Source organism: Chelonoidis abingdonii, chromosome 2 (genome assembly GCF_003597395.2).
Source record: "Chelonoidis abingdonii isolate Lonesome George chromosome 2, CheloAbing_2.0, whole genome shotgun sequence".
NCBI lineage: Eukaryota > Metazoa > Chordata > Testudines > Testudinidae > Chelonoidis > Chelonoidis abingdonii.
Window position 1 is genome coordinate 210,289,714 of NC_133770.1, and position 23,483 is coordinate 210,313,196.

The window sequence follows — 23,483 nt, forward strand, 5'->3', positions numbered from 1 at the left end:
TTGTGAGTGAGTGTATTGAAGGTTTTAAGATCCTGCAGGGTCCTGTGGTGTATTTGGATCTCTTTTGAACGAGGAAAAAAAATATGGGGTAAATTATATCTTTACTATTTTTACTACATATGTGTAGGTGACTAAATCACAGTCATGTTATCATTATGGAACACACATTGGGACAATGATCAACCAGCCAGCCATTCTCATTTCTTCCAAGCTCATTTTATAGTGGTTTACTGATTCAGCAGAATAACTGGCATTTCCAGTAAATGCAAGCCCTAGATAACCGCCTTTTAGAATAGACACTATTATTCCCCCATGCTCTCTGCTGTGTCTCCTTTGCACATTTTACTATTTGTTTGATGATAAATATTAAAACCCTTTTTATGTTACCTAGCTTCAGACAGGCATATTTATACGGAGCACATATTGGTAGACCCGGTAATGTTTACTATGAAACTCTTTGACATGCTTCAGTAAAGATACCTACTGCTAAATGTTACATGTATATTAGAACTATAGAATTTCATGAATTTTCTCTCTGTTAGGGATATACGTTTCCATTTCACGTGAAGATATTTTTTCAGGCAATTACTTTAAATACCTAACACTAGCGTCACACACTTTGGATTACCCAGTGGATCGATTTATTTCATTACTTGTGCATGTTTTAATGGCATCTAAGATTATACCTCAATGTGTCACTCAGATTTTTGTACTCCCAGGAAATTGGAAAGGTTCAATGAAATTAGGAGATGAACCTGTAAATGTGCACCACAAAGAGTATCCTTAATCCAGTGAGAAAATGTGCAATAATATTTACACAGCAATCCTGGAACTCCTCTCATGAAACACTGTAGCACTAATAATCCTCATGCATTTATAGATTTGATATCCTTTGAAGAATGGCAATCACTTTACATAGGTGGGTAAGTGTTAATATCCTATTTTACAGATGGGGAAACTGAGAAAAAGAACTTTTTCACTCCTTAAGAGTCACAAAGCAAATGGTCAGTGGCCACATCAGGAAGAGAACCCAGAACTCCTGACACTAAATCGCTGCTTTTCACCACTACACAATGCTACTCCTCATGCACATTTTCACTAAATCGCTGCTTTTCACCACTACACAATGCTACTCCTCATGCACATTTTCAAACCAACTCATTTGAATTCTTGCCATTTATTAAACTATATCCTCCTGTAGAACAGGGCTGCCTGGGGGAGGAGGGGGCAAGTGGGGCAATTTGCCCCAGGCCCCACAGGGGCCCCAGCGAGAATATAGTATTCTATAGTATTGCAACTTTTTTGTACGGAAGGGGCCCCCAAAATTGCTTTGCCCCAGACCCCCTGAATCCTCTGGGCAGCCCTGCTGTAGAGTAGGACTCAGGAGACTGGGGATCTATTCCTGGCTCTGCCACGGCCTTCTGGGTCACCTTGAGCAAGGCACTTCACCATTCTGTGTCTCAGTTTCCTCATGTGTGAAATGGAGATAATGAAGCTGACCCTTCTAAAGCGCTCTGAGATGGACTGATGAAAAGCACTGTAGAAGAAGTCAGCATTATTGTTATTATACATATTTGTTTAAAAAAAGCTGGTATTTGATAAAAACATTTGCTATTTGGTAAAAATAAAATAAAATAAAAAAAGTGTGGAGACCAATGGCAGGGTATGTGTGTGGGGGATAAATTCTCTGGCTGAGAAATTTGTTCCTGAAGACTCATCCCAAACTGCGATTTTTAGCTAGCATTTTCTACAACTGTATATTGCCACCCTATTTTATTTTTATTCCTGTGAATTAAATGAATCAGAGATCACCGAGATCTATGAATTTATCTGCAGATGATGTATGGGAGAGACACGTGGGGTCACATGCCCCCACAGATTTCTGCCAGGGTGGGAGTTGGGCTGAGCACAGCTGTAGGGGACATGCTGGGGAAAGGCACCGACACCACGCGCTCCCACTGAGCTCTGCTAGGTGGGGCCTGGAACAGGGAAGTGACATTAGGCTGGCATAGTGGTTCCCAACCTGGGGTATGTGAACACCTGGGGGTCTGCAAAATGTTACCGGGGGGTCTCGGGGAAAAATTTCCTAATGGCAGACAGAGCTGTCCTAGGGACCCTGGGCAGCACAGGGCAAGAGCCTGGAGCCCCTAGACTTTCCAAGAGCTAAGCAGTCAAAGCAAGCATTCTATCACACTGAGGAGATTTAAACTTCAGACTCATAAGAAATGGAAATTGGAAGTTGGATATTTTTTGCTGTTTTTTAAAATTTAAATAGCGCTTTTATTGTTTTTTCAAATTATTATGAAGCGTTTACGCTTTGTTGTTAACGTGCATTGTTTGCCTGGACTGCTCAAGACCTGAATGTTGTGTGGAGGACTCTGATGTTGGCTCTCAAATACCTTCGATGCTTGTTTCGATCTGATTATTCCTGATGAAACATAGGAGCCTTGTCTGTATAACAGGCTTTATTTTCAAGTTGATATGAGCTACCAAAAGTGAGATCTTGGAAGGTGTTGCCTTTCAATAATGTAATAAAAATATTGTAATTATAAATAATAATAAGTGTGTAATAGGCATGTTATAAAAATAAATTTTATATTTCCAAGATCACTGCTTTTATAATTTATACTCAGGTAAAGGAGAAAATCCCTGGAAATATTCATTTTTAGGAGGGGGATCACGAGACTTGACATTTTAGTGAAAGGGGTTCACAGGTTGTTAAAGTTTGGGAACCTCTAGGCTGGCCAGTGGAGCCTGCCTGGGGTGTGTGCAAGGCTACAGAAGACAGCTTGGGGCAATGAGGTGGGGAGGCAGCAGGGGCAGTGAGGGGATGAATGTGTGGGGAGCCCATGGCAGGCAGTGGCAGCCAGGGCAATGGGGGATGGGTGGGAAGCCTGGGGAGGTAGTGGAGATCAGGGGTGATGGGGCTCAGAGAAGCGGCAGGGGAAGGGGGGACTAGTGGGGGGATTGGGGAAGAGACAGCGGGGCCAAGGGGAATGGGGAGGTAGGTGGGAGCTCAGTAATGGTCCAAACCGAAGCCACTCACAAGAGTGTTGAGATTTGGAGCTCTGAACTGGCCCAATGATAAAAATAAACCTGAGGTGTGAAGTTGAAATCTGGACCTAGATATGATCTTCCTTGTGTTTCTGAGTGGTTTGGATTTTGTGTCTTAATTCTGGATCCATCTCTAGTTAAAAGTGAACTGTAAAGAGAAAATGGAGTTGCGTGAAAGCTCAGAAACATGATGTGAACGTCCCTGCTAACTGGGCTGGGCATAGGAGATTGATCACAGAAATCTATTTTAATTTACTTTCCAAACATTCTTTCAAACTATTGTCTGCCTGCCATGAAATCTGTTTTTCCAGGTTTGCTAATGATGTCTCATATTCACCATTCTACAGTACTATAGGTACCAGAAGAGTAAGATGCCAGAAGAGACATCATAGCCACCAGGAGGGTTAGCATGAGATTTCTGGTACTTATGTTGCCCAAGACAGCCAATGTCTCCTTGTAAACCCAGGAAAGAGCATATTCAAATGAAGAGGGAAATTAATTTTGTAAGGTTAAATTAGAACTGATTCCTGACATAATTATCGGGTGCTGATTGGTTTGAAAATATCTCTGTTCTTCAAACTGATATAACACACCAGTGCACTCCAGAGCTTCTTCATGTGTAGCTCTCTTTTAGCACAATCTCCATCAGCTATTACACAGTATCGTAAAATATGAACGTCAAAAGTAGCTCTAGAAATCAAAACTCTTTTGTCTCTTGAGTACCTGCCCTGAACCCCGCTGCATACCACCAGAACCTTTAAATTGTGCCCCTGCCCCCCACAATCAGCAATTACCAGTCACCTCTGACAAACTCACAGAGACCTGAAAACAGCAGTCATGCCAGGTACAAATCCACATCTACATGGACTGTGTGGAAAAGTAGGACATTTCTCTTTACATCCAGCAAATAAAAAATTAGGAGTGTCCTGAGAGTTCTAAACTGAGGGACAGGAGCCAAATGAATGGCCCGCTCCCAACATCATGAAAGCTGGAAGGTCCCTCACCTCCACATGACTGACTGTCTTACATTGCTAGCTTGCTTCCTCATAGTGGCAGCCTCAAACTCCCTGCTCTTCTCATGCTGCTGGCAAGGTGCTGGTTCATCTCAGGACCCAGCTAGATGTCTCCTTCTTACTGGTGCCTGGCCTGAGGGAGGGACAAGAATTCACAGCAGTGGAGGTGGGGCACCTTGATAGGTCTGAGGAGAAGGGGTTTCTTCAAAAGAAAGGCGGGACATACTGGAACTTGCTGCAGCCAAAAACATGGACCTGGTCCTACCTCACAGAAGGAAGAAATCGTCCCTCTTCCTAGCACATCACCCCTAAGTAGCTTGACCAACCCACTAGCATTCACTATTCCTCAAAGTGTTCAACACCTAAGGCCAGACTGGGAGCGGAGATCTCTCCTAAGAGTAGAGGGGTGGAGGATGTCACAGTTTTCTGTGGGATCTTCCTGCCTCTTCCTTGGGTTTTTGGGGTAGAAAAGATGCCCAAACTAGGGTGACCAGACAGCAAGTATGAAAAATCGGGACGGGGGTGGGGGGTAATAGAAACCTATATAAGAAAAAGACCGAAAAATCGTAACTTTCCGTATAAAATCAGGACATCTGGTCACCCTAGCCTGACCACAGTTCAGTCCCAATTAACCAATCCTCTCTTGTCCAGAATTCACACTGTTAACTCATACTGGGTTATGATTCCTGAAGTTATACAAATACTGCATCTTCATTGAAGCCAATCTGCTTTCAAAAAGCCAGTCTCTAAAAGCAGTGCTTTTAAGGCACCCCGCCAGAAAGTACAGTGGCACTGTCCCCCTTAATTCAGTATCCTGTTTCTACATAGGTTTTGAAGGTCCTGAGAGCATCACATTGAATTGGGTGGAACTATACATCCTTCTCCCAGTACAGAACTACAAAGCAGAACATAACAGGCTGCTGATTTAAGCTGGCCTACAGCTCTTGTGTCATAGCTGCTAGTGTTTCTGCAATTCTACATCTAAAGATTCAATAAAACACTCTATAAGAAAATAATTGCACATGGCCCCTTGTTTCTGAACTCCTTTAATCTCTCTATGAGGTAGAGCAACCATAATTAAATGCAATATTCTGGATGTCAAACTGAAATTCACGGCTTTGATAAATATTAGGCATTACGCTATTTATAAAATATATAATTTGAAAATCTGGCATTTCATTTTACACTATTATTATTTCTGCTGTGCGATGACTACTCTCCACATGGATCACATTGCTAGAAGGGCAAATTAATAAAGATGTTCTGTTGAAAGTTTTAAACTATTTCAAAAATTGAAATGAACAGAGACAAAGTCTCCTTGGGAAGAAAGCAGTGTAAAAATACTCTTACAAGTGAAATGATTTCATTATTTCCTTTGAAAACAACTTGCATGCTTTCTCAACAACTCCCACTGAAAATCTTGGAAATCTCCCCAAGTTTTAGGATAAAAGGAAACATTTTCTATTTAGTGGTGCAGTTAAAAAAGCTCATACCAGAAGGTCCACCATGTTAGGCTTATTATTTCTCAGTGTCTTCACAGCATGGAATACATCAACTGCCCTCTGGTGCCGAAGCATTTCACAAACAATGCTGATTGCACAAAATGTCCCACTGCGGCCACCTCCGTTTCTACAATAAAAGTGATAAAATGGCTCCATTACTCATGACTGTATGTTACTAGTTCTCATACTGTGTCTGAATGTTCTACGAGACATGCGATGCAAATACTGGTGAACCAATGGCTATTAATGCCTCTGAACTCTAAGAAGGATGCAATTTCTAATTAAAGTGAATAGGCTGAATTATCCAACATGTATGCTACGGAATCCATCAGCTTGGAAGCCTGAGGGTAACAGAGTGTTTCAATTTTGCACTAGTCTTTTCTATTAATTCATAAATCTGAAGAACAAAGTAACTATTTGGAAAACAGAATCAAGACAGAGAGGCCTGATTCTCATTCACATTAGCTCCATTCCCTTGCTCTGGCAGTGCAAAGGAGTCTTAAAGTGCGGTAAATTACATTTCTGTTCAGTTTGAGGCCCCATTACACTTACACAGCAACCTTAGTGTAATGAGACTCAGAAATGTGAAAACATTAAACAAATTTTGGAATTTGCTTTTGAGCTGGTTACAAGTTTTTCTATTCTAGGTTATGGTGCCTTATTTCTGGACTCAAAGGTTCCCAGGTAACAGTAACAGCCTTGCCCAAGTTGTCGTATAATTTGTATTGATAGCTGTACTCTTAACATAGCCATGAGGTGGTGCTGCAATATCCCACTACATTTTACCTGTACCTTGTGGCATTTGGTACAGGCATTACATTCACTGCATGGGAAGGAGTGCTTTTACAACTGTATGTTCTCCCATCATCCATAGTTTCAGAAGATGAAAACCCACACTGACTTGCTGACTAGAAGCCAGGCATAAATGTTCATAGACATGATCAAATATAGTATTTAATAGTGCTTTATATTCAGCTATTTTTAATCTTCAAGAGAATCTCTTTCTGGAAACCCTACAGCTATTCTAATCAGAGTACTTCATTGGAAATGATAAACCTTAATAATTACCGGAGTGCAGACTAGTTAGCTAGCGGGTCTTTCAAACCAGCACTCACAAATGGTTGATTTTCAAAGGAAGCTACAAAATCGCACATCTGTCACATCCAAGCAGTATGGAAAAGAATGCTCTCTGCTGCCAAAACATTGGCTGATATTGTGGGACTCTTTGAGAATTTTCATTAAACTAAAGTCATTTAAAAGAATTATGTCAGAGCCTTTTTCTTTTCTCTGCTGCCTGGAAGTGACTCGTGCGTGATGTGGTACAACTATTTAATATCATCAGCAACAATAGCGATAACAGTAATTTGCACTTCAAAAGGGCCTTTCAGCTGAGGATCTCAAAACATTAATTAGTTAAACCACACAATACTCCTTTGATGTCAGTATCATTATCCCCATTCTACAGATGGGGAAACTAAAGCACAAAAAGATTGAGTGACTTGTGCAAGGTCAGTGTTTAAGTGGGCAATAGTAGTAAACTTGCAGTTTTCATCTATAGTTACTAATTTGTATTACATATAAACAGAATGGTCAGAAAGTTATTTTCTAATTTAGGTCCCAATTCATGAAAGCACTTAAGAGTCTGCGTAATTCCATCACTAATCAGGGCAGAACTTCAACCAATGCTTAATTGAACAGGAATGCTTTCCTGAATTACAGCCTCAATTAATGAGAACTCAGTCCTCTGTGGGAGCTGAGGGAAAACAGCACATGGGAGGTTCTAAGTTGTAAGAGAGGAATAGTGGGCAGATTAAGAACTTGTACCTCCACATGGAGCAGTGTAAACTTGAGCCCCTCGTGCATGTATACAAGGTCCTCAGGCAAAAGGCATTCAGATTTCTCCCAAAGAACATGAATGAAAACCCCAACTTCCCACAAATGATAAACCTTCATGAGCTTCCACTGTTTTCCAATGAGGTGCTGTGTAATTCAATTCCAAATTATGGTTTAAATTAAAAGGATGCCTCTTATCTTCATGCAAATCCTTTAAAACTCGAAGTACAGTAAATATTCATACTACCCCCTTGCTTTCCTACCTTCAAATACTTACAAACAATGTACGACTGTACGTCCTTCTCCTCCATTGTATTCTTCCTGCCATTTCTCCACCTGACGTATTTGTTTCAAGAAAGAACGTTTGGACACTGGAGTATCTCTGTACATGGGCCATCCCAGGAACTGAAACTGTTGCACCATTCGATACCCATCTTGGGGCTGCAAAGATCCGAACAACAAGCAAGAAAAAAGCAAAGGCATTATTTACACTATACTCAAATAGCATACAAATTAAACATTCCCTTCAAAGTTGTTAAAGGACATCACTGCTCACAAATTACTAAAGTAATTTCAACTGCCCTTGAGAGTTATGGTTTTTAATCTCCAACAGAGTTACTAAGCACAAGATGTTTTAAATAGCAGGATATGCAAAGAAACTAGAGCAGAACAATGGTACAGCTGCAAGAGTCAAGTAAATGATGATTAAATATTGTAGTAGTCACTTGACAGCAAAGTGAAAGTCACAATACAATTTCAATTATAACCTCTGCTTTTTCACATGCTCACAATTTCCAGCTTTTTGGAAGAAACTTCCCATGTTTCTCTCATTTTAAAAAGAAAGTTTGAGCAAAATCTTTCAAGACATTTTGAGGAAAGCAAGAGTGAAAAAAATAAACTTCTGTTTAAAAAAAAAAATCAAAGTGCACTTTATTAACTGGGCTATGCTCAAACTCTTGAGAGAAATAGTTCTGAAGAGTGGCTTTGCTATATTAATTAATGCATGGAACAAAAACCCAGAGGTGTTTACATGACAATGTTGTTGTTATTGCTGTTACACAGTAGTAATAGAGAGGGTATCAGATTAACACGAGAAGGGACTATAGCAGAGCTGAGGCAGAGTAAATTTTGATTGTCATAGAATCATAGAAGTATAGTACTGGAAGGGACATCAATAGGTCATCAAGTCCAGTCCCCTGTACTCAAGGATTATATGGGATGTGCCTGCTTTCTGTCAAAATTTAGAACCTAATGCACCTTGGGCTGATCCCTTCCCTCTGACTGCCCCTCCCCTCAAAATAGGATTAATATTGATCAGTGATTATTAAATCAAACATCCTACTAACATTTCATGGGTTCTTGGATTTTACTCATCAAAAATCACTTGGGACTTCATGGCCCTTGAAACATGAAAGAATGGGGAGTGCAGGCTTATTCATTGGTTCCCCAGACTGGGAAGTAGGGCCTCAGGTACCTCTTTGTCTCTTTCCTCTCTTGTGGGGGAGTCTTTGCTTGTTCTGAGGAGGACTGGTCCTCAGCGCAATCCGTGACCTCACAGACTGACTAGGGAGTGCTGCTCATTCTTTCCAATGTCTCCTCAGTTTTGGGAGGAGGTGCCAGTCCATTTCACTGGCCCCTCTCTCCCTGGATGGGATGGAATGCCTGATCTTCTTCATGGTCTCTCTCAACCTGGCTTAAGTGGATGTCTGCTGTCTTCAGGAGGTATGTGTGCAATACATAATCACGCTACATTAGTATCTTTATAAAGTGCTCACTTCTTTGAAATGCACGTATATTAAAAGGTGCACTCGAAGGAGTGTGCACGTCATAGAGATCCTGGTACAGTATTTACAAGAAACAAACCTATCTCTCAAAGAAGTGGGCACTGGTCCATTTAGTTTTTTTTCTTTATTTAAAGCGCCAGGACATTCAGTGCAGACTATGATAAGGCTGCACTCTTCAAGTACAAGTGTAAAAAAATGCAGATGTTAAAGGCCTCCATTTTCAAAAATGACCTAGTGAGTTTTGGGGGCCCAACTTGAGACATGTTAAAAGAACCTGTTTTTCAGGGTTAGGTGCTCAGTGCTTTCTGGCAATTACATCCCTTTAAGATGTTTCAAGTTGGGAACTTCAAAGTTAAGGTACCCCAAATCACAACTCATTTTTGAAAATTTAGGTCATGTTTCTTGTATCAAAGTAAAGTTGCTCATAAAGCCTTTGGTTTTTATTTTTTGTTACATTTATTCAATAAATTAACACAATGTATTTTAATCAAACAGAATTATATGCACAACAAAATACGCAATGTGGGCTAACTGCTGTAACAACATTAATTTCTGCAAATCCTGCTTAATAGTACAATCTTAATGCTGTATTCTTCTCATGTGAATGTAATAGACATAAAGGCATATGGTAGAAAAATGTCTTTATTCTGATTCTATGTATGAACCATATACACAATTACCTTGATATAACGTCACCCGATATAATACGAATTTGGATATAACGTGGTAAAGCAGTGCTCTGGGGGGGGTGGGGCTGCGCACTCTGGTGGATCAAAGCAAGTTCAATATAACACGATTTCACCTATAATGTGGTAAGATTTTTTGGCTCCAGTAGCAGGGTGGATCCCTGCTCCGGCTCTGAAGGGGTGAAAAACAGCCCAGGGAAGGGGCAGGGGCTGGAGAAAGCAGCCTTTTAAGCTGGGCTGATTGGGGAAGTGGCTGCAGCTGGGGCCACGCCCCAAACTGAGCGGCAGGGCCTAATAAGAAGGCCAGGGAAGCCAAGGGCAGAGAGTCTTCCTCTGCCTGTAGAGGGAGAAGGGCCTGGCTGCCAAGAACCAGAGCACGTACCTAGGGTAAAGCAGTGCTGGGGAAAGGCAGAGGAGCTGGGGAGCTCCTGCCTGGAAAGCCCCAGGCTGTGGTCTAGAATTAGGCCAGGAGGTACTGGGGTTGTAGGGTGCAACCCAGGGGTAGGCCAATACAGCCGGTCCAAACCCCTTTGCTGATGATGAGTGGCTGATACTGCAGTCTGCCCCAGGGTGTGGGGCTAGACAATGACTGGCAGTAGCCTACACTGAAGCAAAGTGGGGATAGAGGGTGGGGGGTTCCCAGGGAGGGGAAACCCCTAAAAGAGAAAGGGGTTACTGCCAGGGGGGCAGAACCCCATGTAAAAGGGCACCGGGGTCCAGGGAGGGACACGGGGCCCGTAGCAGGAAACAAGGCGGATCATCGGCCTCCTGAGGGCGCTCCAAGCTCAAATTTGAGCTAATTCCTGAAGTGACCAACAGGAGGCACTGCAGGGGTGAGTGCCCACCCGGTTACAGCTCCCAAGAACAGCGTTATAGTAAGGTAGAAGTGTATATATAAGCTTCTTCTCAAACAGACTTCAGAGTGTGAGGTTCCTTTGCATCTTTAACCTTTATTTTTATAACCTCAGTAAGGTTTGCTCATTACCTTCAATTTTACTGAGTTATACACATTTTATTTTATTAATATACAGTTCTGATTAAAACTAACCGGATATTTGAAAGAAAGATTTCTTTTAGTTAACATTTCCCCCCATCAATCCAAATTATTAAGTTTAAAAAAAGAGAGAAACTGAATAAGGTTCTTACTCTTGCTGCATTATAAATTCGGAATATCCGGCTGATTATGTCTTCTTCTAAATCAGCTGATACAAATTCCACCTGAATGGGACCATGTCGATGCACCCCATTTTCTGGCCAGTACTGGGGACACAACTACAGGAGATCAACATCACAGACAAGCACAGTTATTTATAAGAACACTGATATCTTGTAACATCCCTGGAGAATGCATTTTTCTTGTCTTTGAATATGGATCGTTTCATTTATCTTTTTATCTTTTTAAAGTATTACAAAAATTCTCAAACACGTTATTATAAAATTGTAGTTTCCCAATCTCTGAGCCAGTTTTTTCAGTATTCCAACTTTATTTTTGCAGAACAAATTTAACCAAATAAATTTTTAAGTGACTGAACCTCATATGGCTCATTGCTGTATTCTTAACTCTTTGGTGTTTGGAGTTACACATTTTTGACACTCAATGCCAATTCAACACTCAGATATGATTGGATGTGGGGATGCTGTTGAAGGACATCACATTTAGGGTGCGCTGCGAGCACAGGACCAAAGGTCTGATATCTTAAAGTGTTCTAAATGTGTTGATACCAGTTCATGACCACAGCGGAATATGTTGTTGCTGTTATAAAGGTAGAGCTATTCTCAAAACTCCAGTGCCTAAATTCTAGTCTCAGTTTAGCTCCAGACCAGTGAACTGGCTAAAATCAGCATTGCTTGAAATTTTCAGAGACCAGTCAGTCTTGCATTTGTGAATGCCACTTTGCAGTAGAAAATGTGAACTCACTTATGTCCAGAAATACGTTAGTGGTGGATACCTAAAGATCACGGAAGAATATTAATATGTATCTTGAACAATTTAAGTGTCCAATAAAAAAATTATAGCTTAATCCTGAAATGAATCACCTGACACTTGGTATTCTACCCCTAATACTTTAAAGATTAATTCAACACTTTGATGGGGATTCTCAGAATTGCCCTCTATAGAGTGTGTTCACTTTCTGGGATCTTGAGGTTTGCAGTGCTGTTGTGGCTGTATTGGTCCCAGGACATTAGAAAGACAAGGTGGATGAGGTGATATCTTTTATTGGACCAACTTCTGTTGGGGAAAGAGACAAGTTTTCACGCTTACTGAAGAAGAGCTCTGTATAAGCTCAAAAGATTTTCTTTCACCAACAGAAATTGGTCCAATAAAAGATATTACCTCATCTACCAGGGATAACTATAGCAGTTCATGGCCAGGCATGCAGCAAAATTAAGTATGCGAATGAGCAAACTTATGCTTGCTTGCAGGAGCATCGATCACATATTTTAAAGCTTCATTTTATTCAAAAAAGTAGCAGTGGTCTTCATTCTGCTGTACTACTGCTGGTGATCCACAGCTGAGCTGACAAATCAGACGTGCTACAGCTGTTGTTTTGCACTTCTTATAACACTCATCACTCAACAGAGCCACTCACAAATTACTGCATTTTAGGAAAATGTGGCCATTTCAAACAGAGTAAAAATAGGACAAAGTCTGATTTGCATATCAGTTCAATTTAACAAATTAAAAACAAAAAAATCCAATTAGGAAAATGTATTTTCTTTTTTAAAACACTCTACATTCACAGCTCACACTGATGAGCAAATTCCTTTTAACTCTGCTCTGAATCTTAATCATGTTTTCATTATGAAATACACTTATTTGTATTGAGTAACAAAATACAATGAATAAAGATAGCTAATGTAGATTTCCAACATGCTGCACAACTCACTGTAGGTCCTTCCATTACGTAGTAATACCAATTCAATGGCTTTTTGAAAAATACTTAAAAATCATATAAAGGCTAATATGTTTGGCACAGCAGTTGTAGGAAACCATGATTTTCAAGTATGTAGGACATTTGGGTTGAGGGTTTTTTTGTGAATGTGAGGGGTTGGATGTATGTGATGGTATCAACTTTTTTAGGGTAGATGCTTTTAGGGTTTGATTTCTCAGGAAAGTAAGAAATTCTCCCTAAACTGTAGTGTATATATACAGCAGCTGCAGCAGATCCACATGGCTACAATGTAGCAGCCACGGCCATTCATAAAATGGACTATCTTGAATGGTTCCTTGCAAATCTTCATTTGACAAGAATCAGTATGGGAAAATTTAGGCTTCTTAAATCTCTCCAAATTCCATTTTCCAACTTCATTTGTGGTCGGCCTCATGTCTACTTGCTTTGACCTCAGCTCTACAAACTTCTATAAAATCATACCCTCTTCTGCATGCTGGACATGACCACACCACAGTTGCTCTCAACTGGGGCAAGACTGTAACTTCCTGGGATCATCTAAATATTTCTTCATTTGTGACAAAACCAGCTCAACATATGTTAAGAATGTGCCGTAACTTTTGCCACTAAAAACTATTTATTTTCCTTTCCTATGTTTTATTTAATGGCCATGATTCTGCTCCACGTAGCAGGGTTGTAATCACGATTGTGTTGAACACTCGTATCTTAGATGTCACAGAGACATCCTGCCACACAGAGGCCTTTGGAGATTCTGAAATGCCACCGATGCAAGATCAATTCGAAATGTGAATTCTTTGGTTGTGGAACCTCCTGCTGCAACCAGCTCCCAGATAGGTCAAACTATTCATCCATTCAATGTCATTGCCATCTACATGCAGTATCAGCAGGCCATTCACTTCCATTTTACAGCAAGCATGCATAGCTTTGGTTTTATATCCATTGATCTTAAGTCCCATAGATTTTGCAATTTTTTGTAGCTCTTCCAGCGTTTGCTGTAGTTGGTCAGTAGTCATTTCAAGTATGGAAATATCATCTGCATACCCAAGATTCTAAATTTTGAAACTCCTACTTAGGCCTCAATCAGTTTTGGATTGGAAAAGAGGCTGTATCATCTCTTTTCTTCCAAAAGGGAGAGTGATTAGTTTGCTCAGATTATAGGGTAATAATGCTCCTGTCAGTGTCAGGGAAGGTGTTTATGATCATACTGCTGAACAGACTGAAATTGTGCCTCAAACCAAAAATGACAGATAACTAGTGTGGTTTCCATACTGGTCAATTTACAATCTCTGCTAAATATGCTTTGTGAAATGTTACTGAAAAACGACTAAGGCAACAAAAGACAGTTAACGTCGTGTTTATAGACTTTGTAGCTGGTTTTGACTCAGAGCACCAATCACCGCTGTGAATAATGATACACCAGTATGGGGTGCCTGAGGACTTAATGTTCCTAGTGGACAAACTACCATGGTACATTTAGCTATGTGAGGGTCAATGGCTGTACTACAGACTGGTTTTCAGCAGAATCAGGAGTGCACCAGGATTGATTCCTCTTACCTATGTTATTTAATGTTCTAACAGAGCATCTGATGTAGTGTATTACAGTAATACGCAAATACTTTATATAGAAATAAATACATAAATAATGATTATGATAATAATTAGTAATAAAGCTGAATGACAACGCATGGTTTTCAATAAACTGCGCCCTCTTTTCCCTTCTCTTTGCCTTTTGAGTTTTGAAATTTATTCCTAATGAAAAGCTTGTCACTTACATTGGAGAAAAAAGTTTAAAGAATTGCAAAGGTAGGTGTATTACCTGATACATTATATATCCCAAAAGCTTTTAATAGTGAGTAAGGCTAATAAATGCCTAAAATAGGCAAACACTATTATACATTCAAAACACAGCCTACAAATTAAAAAACTCGGTGTAGCAGTTACTAAAAGGCTGACTCCCCAGAGTTTCCTCATTCATGCTGAAAATAACCTCAGACTCATGAATAAAAGTTTTGTCTTTAATTTCTAGACAGGTAAGAGTGGTTAGGGATTCAGAAGTTTAGTATTTAAGACAGTGTTTGGAATTTATAGGCACTTTTTTTGAAAGCCCAGGTTGAAAACTTTTATGTTTTTTAAAACAAAAAGTTAATGTTAACATGAAATAAAAGTGAGCTTTTACTTCTTAAGAAAAAACTTCTTAAACTTCTTAAGAAAAAAGATTCTTGAACACATCAGAAATAAATATCACATGCAGCATATTACAACACATTAAATTTTGGCCTTACTTTAACCAAATACCAAAGCATTTTAGAAAATTTATAGAGTAGGGTCCTGTTCACTGCATTGCTCCCGTTTAATGCTGGTGTTAAAAGGTAAAGTCAGTGCTTAAGAAAGTTGCAATATCAGAAGCCCGGAAAAGCTCAAGTTCTCCACTTTTAAAAAGAACAGATATATCTTTCTAGCAAACAATACGCAGCTATATTATAAGTTAACTAAAAATGCCCCATACATTTGCCTCATCCCTGTTCTGGAGAGAGCCTCTCTATGGAGAAAAGATAATCCAGTCTCCATTCCTGTTTAGTTCTTGTCCTCTCCACTACGGCTGACACTTACAGATCAAATTAGTGCCAAATGTAATGCTGATTTTTGTGATGGAAATGACTGACCACAGACTCATTTCAGGCAAGCAACATGGGAAAGCTGTGAATTTCTGTTCACTTTTGGCCACTACGAACTTGTTTTAAATTTTGAGCCAATTCCTAGAACTGAAAGGTTCTACATGCAATTACCAATTCCCAAGGAGTTAGGGGTGTGTGTGTGTGTGTTTACAATACGGTGGACCAACTTATGGCGGCCTCATTCATTCTTCCCTCCTTCCTCTTTGCTTATCCCCGAGCTATGAATCAATTTTCTAGTATTTGTGAATGATGATTTATAAACCTAATTATGTCCTAATGCTGTTTCAAAGCACACATGTATTACCTAAACACAAGCATTACTCTGTGAAGTACATTGATTGGAGCAGTTTCTAGGACTTACTTGTGCTGGATCCACATCATTCAGCATAACGATTGATGTACAATGGTAGTCTAGGACCAGCCTCCAGAAATCTTTGACGGTGTTTGGTAAAGGATGCTGGGTAACTATAAAAGCGGAGGGTTGCTTATAGCTCTGCAAAACAATAGCAACAGATGATAAAATGAAAGTGATAAGAGAAGAAATCCATCCAGCAAAATATCAGTAATGGCCCTAAACCCTAGGAAAATAAGTATTATTGTTATTTTGAAGATTACTCACACAGTGTTTTCAGATCTTCCCTGAGATGTTTGCTTGCAATCTAATAAACTGTAAATTTACATCTGGAGGCAAAATGGCTTTAACAGATCATATTTTTAAAAATTTTATGCCATGGACATACAGAAGGGGAAAAAAACAAGAGATTCTTGCTTCCAGTGTAGCACCCATAACATGTCGAGCAGTAGATTTGTTTTGAGTTGTTGACAGATATAGCACGATGCAGGATTCAAAATTTCACCCCTCTTATTCAAAGCACATACAGTGCCATCAGGGGAGTTAATGAGGAGCCATGGTTATGGTCCTTAAGTACACTGATGACACTCAGTTCTGCATTTTCATCTCAACTGATACAACGGGAGAAGACAGCAACTGAGCACCTGGCCCACTAACTGGTAGAGACTTGGGTACGAGAAAGAGCAAACCACCTGTTCCTGGCCTCTCATGTAGGGACTATTCTGGGGCGCACACAGTGCACCAATGATTATGGGAAAACGGATCAGCCCCCAGGTGGCCAGACCAGTCAGCACGGTTTACAAGAGTCCCAATGCTGCTCTAAGATGTTTGCCGGGAGATGGAGTTGCTGAACCAAGCATGGACCACCTCCAAGATTAGGAGGATGGAAAAGTGGCAGAAAGCCCCTTAACTCCCCTGTCCTGGAGCACCAAGCATGGCTCAGGTACATCTGAGGATCCAGCACAACAATTTGATATCAAAGGTAAACAGTTCATAATAAGATAAGTAGCTGCAAAAGCTAATACAAAGGAATCCTCTCTTTTGATCAGTACTGATTTACAAAAGAAAATAATATTGACCTCTCTATGATGGGACGTGGTATAATGGCAAGACAGGAGATGATATAATCTGAGATTTGCCATTGGCTTCCTGTGTGACCCAGGACACTGTGTGAACCTAGACAAGCCATTTAAGCTTTTGTTGCATGTTTCCCTATTCATATAAACAAATATAACAATACCTAGCTTTGAGCCTTATCTAACGTTACTAAAATGCTTTGAGATCTTGGATGGAAAGTCCTATATGAGTGCAAACTATTATTAGTGAAGCTTTACTTTTCAGAAAGAATATTTGAAATGTGTTCATTCTTTCCTAAACACTATTTTCTTGTTGTGTGTGTCACAATTTTAATTACTCCAGTTCTAAAATGTCAGAGATATACTACAAATCTCTAGAGAGTGTAAAACACAGTTAAGTGTCTTTTTACTGATATCCCATTAGCACTATTAAAATTACCATAACTGCATTTAAAAATATTCATTTTTTCATCATCCGAACAGGAAATGTTCATTCAGACTGATATAAATAGAACAACTGGAGTAATGTCTTGTGTGCTATCTGTGCTGACAGGCAATTATTTTTTCTGTTAATTACTGCGTAAATTAAAGGAAAGGGAACTAAAATACTGCTGCAAACCCTATTATCCCATTTAGGTGCCTTGGTGACTTAATAGGTAACTCTTTTTCTCTTAGGCCAGATGGTTAAAAATTCAAGAGCTAGAGAGAAATGCAGACATTTTTAATTTGTCAGTACTCCCTGCCTGGCTTTCTCTGTGTGGTTTTGGAACCTTGGCTGTGACATAACATATGAGGGATCCTAAATGTACTCAGAGGTTTAAAGATTTTGTGTCATTTTTTGAAAGGGAAGTGGAAGGACTTGAGTGCTCTGGTGCTGACTGTGCTTCCCAGGATTTTCCAGTTTGGAGTTTATTCCTGCTTTAATATTGATGATATAATTGGACTTACATCCATCAGTGCGGCGTTAATGTAGTTACTGCTCTCCCCATCTATTGTTATGAGGAAAGGCAGGCATCTATCTGGAGGCAGAACATCCATACAGCGATTCTTTTCATGATTACGGGGCAAAAGTGCTATACTGCAATCTTCTACACGCAGTGTTGGAGTCACCATGTTTAGAGTCTATGAAGAAGAATAAACAATACACGAGCAAGGTTAGCTCATCAGTGAACGAATCCTAAAATAGTTAAATAATAGAACTGCAAATCAACTTGGGCTACAGTTTCAAAGAGAATTTACAAATGTAAAAAAAAAACATAAGAAAAATGAATGAACAGCTGGGTTCAGAAGCAAAAACCTTGGATTGCTGAATATGAGCACATATGAAGGAAGAACCTGAAAGATGGTTGCAAGGTTACTTGTATTATGGAGAAAGGATCATGGAGGGAAACCACATAAGATTCCAACCTCTGTTTATGAGGAAAGAGAAATTTACAACTGCCCTATATCTATATCTTTATTATTTTACATATTTCAACAGAAATGTGACATATTATTGCCCTGTTTTGTAGTTCTTCTCTCATAGGCCTGATCCAAACCCCACTGAAATTAAAGGAAGGTCTCCATTGACTTCAATGGGCATGGGATGAGGAGCCATATTGTATGTATCCACGTTGTGCTGTCCATGACTTACCCTAAATTCTTCTTTGATCTGACTTGAGTTAGTCTGAGGATCCAGTTTATTCATTTCATAGTACACAGACCTAACTTGAGAAGCTGGAATAGAAGTATCTCCACAAAGACAGGCTTCCAGTATTGCATCATGGATAAATACGTACTGCTCCTGGTAAAGCAATCAACACAATTACTGACTTAGAGGGAGCACACCTCAGGTATTAGTGCTCAAGTAAACAGCAAATAATCTATAAAGCTCCCATTAACATCAATGTACACTGAGTAGAACCTGTAGGGAGCAAAACTAGTTAATGAAATATACTATTATATACAGAAAAAACTGTGTAAGGGTTGGGCCCAATCAGTTATGATAAATAAGCCAACCAATCTGTACACCAGAAAAAAACCAAATGGTTTTTATAGTGGCCTCCTCTTGCATTTTTCTTTTTGCACAACTCCACGGGCACTTCTGCTCAAAAATGAGACCCGAAGTAGTGGATCTTAGCTCTGACTAAACAATATCCCCCAAACTATCTTTTTAAAAGCATTTATCACCCCAAAAATCAGAATCCAATCAGGTACCACCTATATGCTTGTTTGTTTAAATATTGAATGGCTTTGCTGTTCCTCACTGCACCATATGAGGTATTTTCCATGTGTTGTGGCAGGTAGCGTATGTTATAAAGAGCAGTACTTTCACTGAAAATGATACAGTAACAGTCAAAGAAAGATGCCAATACCTCAGTTTGCACCATGTTAACTCTTCGAGATCGAAGCTCCCTGACACAGTTGTATATATCTACGACACCTTCTCTTTCTGCCATATCTAGCATGATGTCAATGACAATGAAGCATCCAGTTCTACCAGCACCAGCACTAAAATAAAAGAGCACAGTCCACGCTGTATGAATTCTTAGAAAATATAAGGTTTTGAGTCTGATTCTGCAAGTGCTTCAGGTGTGGGATACCTACTGACATCAACAGGAGTTCTGTGTATGGAGGTTTGCAAGACTTAGGCTCGATTTTGCCATTTTTTCTTATGTTTTTGCCTAGTACTTTATTATGAGTAGCTCCTATGGCTTCAATTACTTATGGAGTGATTACACAACATAGTGGGGGAGCAATGAGGCCCAGAGTCTTAGTGGGAAAATAGAAAGCAGACATTTTCATCCTGTTTACCTGCAGTGTACAACCAGTGGGCCGGCATTAGGTGGGCTCTTAGACTTCACTTGCCGTACAAATCCCAGCAGTCCTGTTGCATGGTATGGTACGCCATGGTCTGGCCAGCCTGTGAAGTGAAATTGCCTGATTTCTCGGATTTCATGAGCACCTCTCTGTCCAGAATCAAATAAACAAGAAGAAGAAGAAAAAAATGTAGAAATGAAAATGGGGAAGAAATTAGGAGAGAGTCTTTGTTTGAAAAAAACTACTGGAGTTCTTTAAAAGGCAAGATGAGGTGTGGATTTTAAACTTGATTCAAAACCTTAGCATAAAATAGGTTGGTTTAATACTAACCTGCTGAGGTGCTTCTGAAAATCCCACTAAATGTCCACCTGCATCTTTAGGCACCTAAACAGTTTTAACAATTTAGTGCTAAGGGAGTAAATCAACAACAAAGCCAGGAACAGAAATCATGTGGCAAACTCCCATTGACTTCAGTGACGTCAGGATTTCACCCTAGAATTTCTGATGTTCGTTTCTCTCATTCCTTGTTCCCAGGGAAGCCACCCAGTAGTAGCAGCACCTGTGTGTGTTCCTCCAACCACAAAGGTTGTAGTTTGGGTGGCCCTTATGTGGGCAGCACTGGAGATGGGGAGAAGGCTCTTTACTTCCCCTTCACTGCTCAGCCACCTAAGGGCTAACCACCACGTAGCCCTTAATAATTTAACACCTGTAGTAAATACCTACAGAGGGCCTATTGGAATTGTATTTGCCAAGAAACCAAATGCTACTGTCATTTACAATAGCAACCTCTAGGGCATCTAGTTAAGTAGATGGATTTTATTAAATCTATTTTTTCCTCTGTAAAATCGCAGCCCTGTGTATTTGCCATTATAATATAGTCTTTTACAAACCTATACACCAGAGGCCACCATATACATTTCAAAAGCAAACAATATTGTGACAAGTGGTGTCCAGTTTAGACAGATATAAAGGTTAGCTGTGGAATGAATATTGATGATTTTAATATCTGGTATTCTGTGTTTCTTCTTCTTAAGGCTCTATTTCTCTGTCTTGAACTACTTTGCATATAAAAGGCCTAACTCTATTTGCATGGTAATGAAGTAGTATAAAGTTGTTGTTAAGCTTTATTAATAGTATGCAAGAACCAGGGCAGGGATTTCCAACACTTAGGAAATCTGTATCTCAAAGGGGCTGTTGGAAACAAGCAATGTGTCAGAGTGCCCATTCCTGTTCCCCCTTATGCTAATAGCAAAACCTTAAGTGTCTTCAATGGGAGTGGGAGCAGGATCAAGATCAGGGAGACAGAGACTTGAAAATTAAGGAGAATGGATCATTTTGAGAGATTACCTAATGTTCATGTATGTTTGCAACAGGAACAAGCAATGGGTAGAAAAATATATCCAAATTTGAATGTGTTTTGTTTTGGGCTACGTCTTCACTGGGAAAAAGATGTGTTTTTAAACTATGTTTAAACTCTAACATAGACAAGGCAATATTTTTACATACATTAACAGGGAGGCTGATACTCTATCACCTAATATGTTAAAATATAAATTGCCCTGTCTACACAAGGATTTTATATTTGTTAGTCAACATACCACCTAAATTGCACCTTCAAAATTTAAGTGTACATCCATTACACATGCAAAACCTCCATTTGCATATGCAGAATAGGTAGATGTACATATGATTGCCTGTCTGCAAGCACACTTACTTGTTTGGCAAGTGCAAATGACAATGTACCTTCAAAACGTGAGCTGTATATACCCAATGGATTCACACTTAAATATTTCAAGTGTAATTTTTGTCTACCATTTGTGATAGTGCTCCACTATTTTAGAAAGGATTTTGCATATAGCTTACTGCTATAATGAGTTATTTTTATTGTATCTACAAAGACCCATTTCATCTCTCTGTAGCCTCCCTACCGGGTTTTATACCCAAAACAGAATCATAACTGTGTGAATCATGAAAGCGTATGGTCAGCTTGGAAAGACAATATTTTTCACCTTTTCTTTGAAATCAAAGAAATGAAAAGTCTGTCATATTATAAACTATCCCTAGACTGTTAATAATTTAGGCTTTGCTCCTGAAACACTTACTCAGCGGCTTACTGTTACACATGAGTAGTCCCATTGACTAGTAGTTCCTGAAAAACTACTCACATGCACAAAGTTAAGCATATATGAAAGTGTTTGCAGGATCAGGGCCTAAATCTCTTTAAGTCTTAAATTACACAGGAGCAGGATTACAAGCATCACACCTTGAAATTAACTAAACTGTCATTTCTTTTTTAAAATGCATCAATCAACTCCCTCCCCAACAAATAAACTCCTTAGTTTTCTTTTAGGAGCATACAGAAAAAAATGACCTGAATAACTAAGTAGGTCAGAAACATTTTATACAATCTAAATTCAGGAAGGAGTATATGGTGGAGGATATGGGTAGCCCTGACTGTTCTGCACAATAAGGAAAACTAAAAAAATAAATAACGGGGGGGGGGGGGGGGAAACAAACATATTCCTTTCAGAACCACACAGAAGCTGCTTTATCAGCTTATTGAAAAGCTGCCTATTGTTAAAAAACTAATGTCTTAAATGAGGCATTTTCAAATGGAGAATTTTTTTTGAAAAATAGGATTGTTTATCCCTATCTGTTTCAATTCACTTATTCATGAGCTTTTGGTCATGAGTAACTGTAAAATCCTCCATGTCTTTTTTTCACAGTCCTGACTAAGAAGTGAAAAGCTAACTTCAAAGCATGAGCTTAGAACTTGATGAATACAAATCACCCAAACCACATCTTCTTCAAAGTCTAACCACCCGCTTCTCATCTGTTTATTAAAAAATATCTAAACAGTAGGAGCCAACAGGTTTGAATGAGCCGAGGAAAAAGTATTACTAATATTAGATTCTGTTTCCTGGACTGGTGTATATTTAACAATTAGGCTGAAGAATGTAATAGGAAAAATTCATTGCTCATCTTCCTGAATTTGCCTTTGTCATGCATTGTGAGATCATGGACAAGATGCTCTAACACAAACTGAGATTAGCTGATTCAGTAACTTGATGGGAACACCTTTAAAACCTTGTTTTAAAGAAAACTGATGCCACGGCAAATAGGAATACCTAACTGAAAATGACTTATTTGATATTCAAGACACACTAGTGAGTGAACAAAAATCATGGCACACCCAGAATGCATGCTAAATCTCAGCATTGAACCATGCTGCTTTTGTCACTGCTTCCAACACACCCGTTGGTAGTTTTATATGTTGCCTCTCTAGGCTGTAAACTGTCTGAAACAACCTGGTTTTAATACAGTATCTGTTAATTAAGTGACAACCAAATGAATGGCATTATTCAAATCAACTAAAAGCAATGCAATATGCCATTTGTAACTGTGCTTGTAAAGGACCTCCCCTGCTTGAAGTCTTGTTAAAAAAATTACTTCATTCTAAAAGAATTCTGCTGTAGATCAGGAAATATATTGGACCAGTGGACTACAGGGGTTATAATCATGCTAGACGTCTGAATAATCGCAGTATATGAAAAGACTTATTTTTGACACAGACTGGCTTGATTGTCGTGAACAGAAGACAGGAAAACCACATCAATGTCCTGTTTCATTGATGGGTGGGTCAGAGCCCTCTCCTCCTCTAGTGCCCCAAGGGAATGGAATTTCTGTTTCCATTTCAAGTCTGGGCCAGGGAAAGGCAGAAGGGATCCGCATTTTAAAGAAAGGGGAAAAATCTAATCTTCCATAAGGGAGCACTGGAAGACTACCCATAAGTAATT

The 23,483-nt window shown here is 39.5% G+C and overlaps 1 protein-coding gene across 9 annotated transcripts in view; it reads right to left on the reverse strand.

Moving 5' to 3' along the window:
- PTPRM (protein tyrosine phosphatase receptor type M) overlaps positions 1–23,483 on the reverse strand; it is a 766,944-nt gene that overhangs the window by 2,891 nt on the left and 740,570 nt on the right. For all 9 annotated transcript variants that reach the window (XM_032777081.2, XM_032777080.2, XM_032777089.2 and 6 more), the window contains 8 exons: positions 19,681–19,835; positions 19,242–19,377; positions 18,521–18,670; positions 17,836–18,009; positions 15,821–15,952; positions 11,019–11,144; positions 7,680–7,843; positions 5,561–5,696 (listed from right to left, as the gene is read on the reverse strand). In XM_032777081.2, the coding sequence (XP_032632972.1) occupies positions 5,561–5,696; positions 7,680–7,843; positions 11,019–11,144; positions 15,821–15,952; positions 17,836–18,009; positions 18,521–18,670; positions 19,242–19,377; positions 19,681–19,835 (1,173 nt within the window). The remainder of the gene's footprint in view (positions 1–5,560; positions 5,697–7,679; positions 7,844–11,018; positions 11,145–15,820; positions 15,953–17,835; positions 18,010–18,520; positions 18,671–19,241; positions 19,378–19,680; positions 19,836–23,483) is intronic.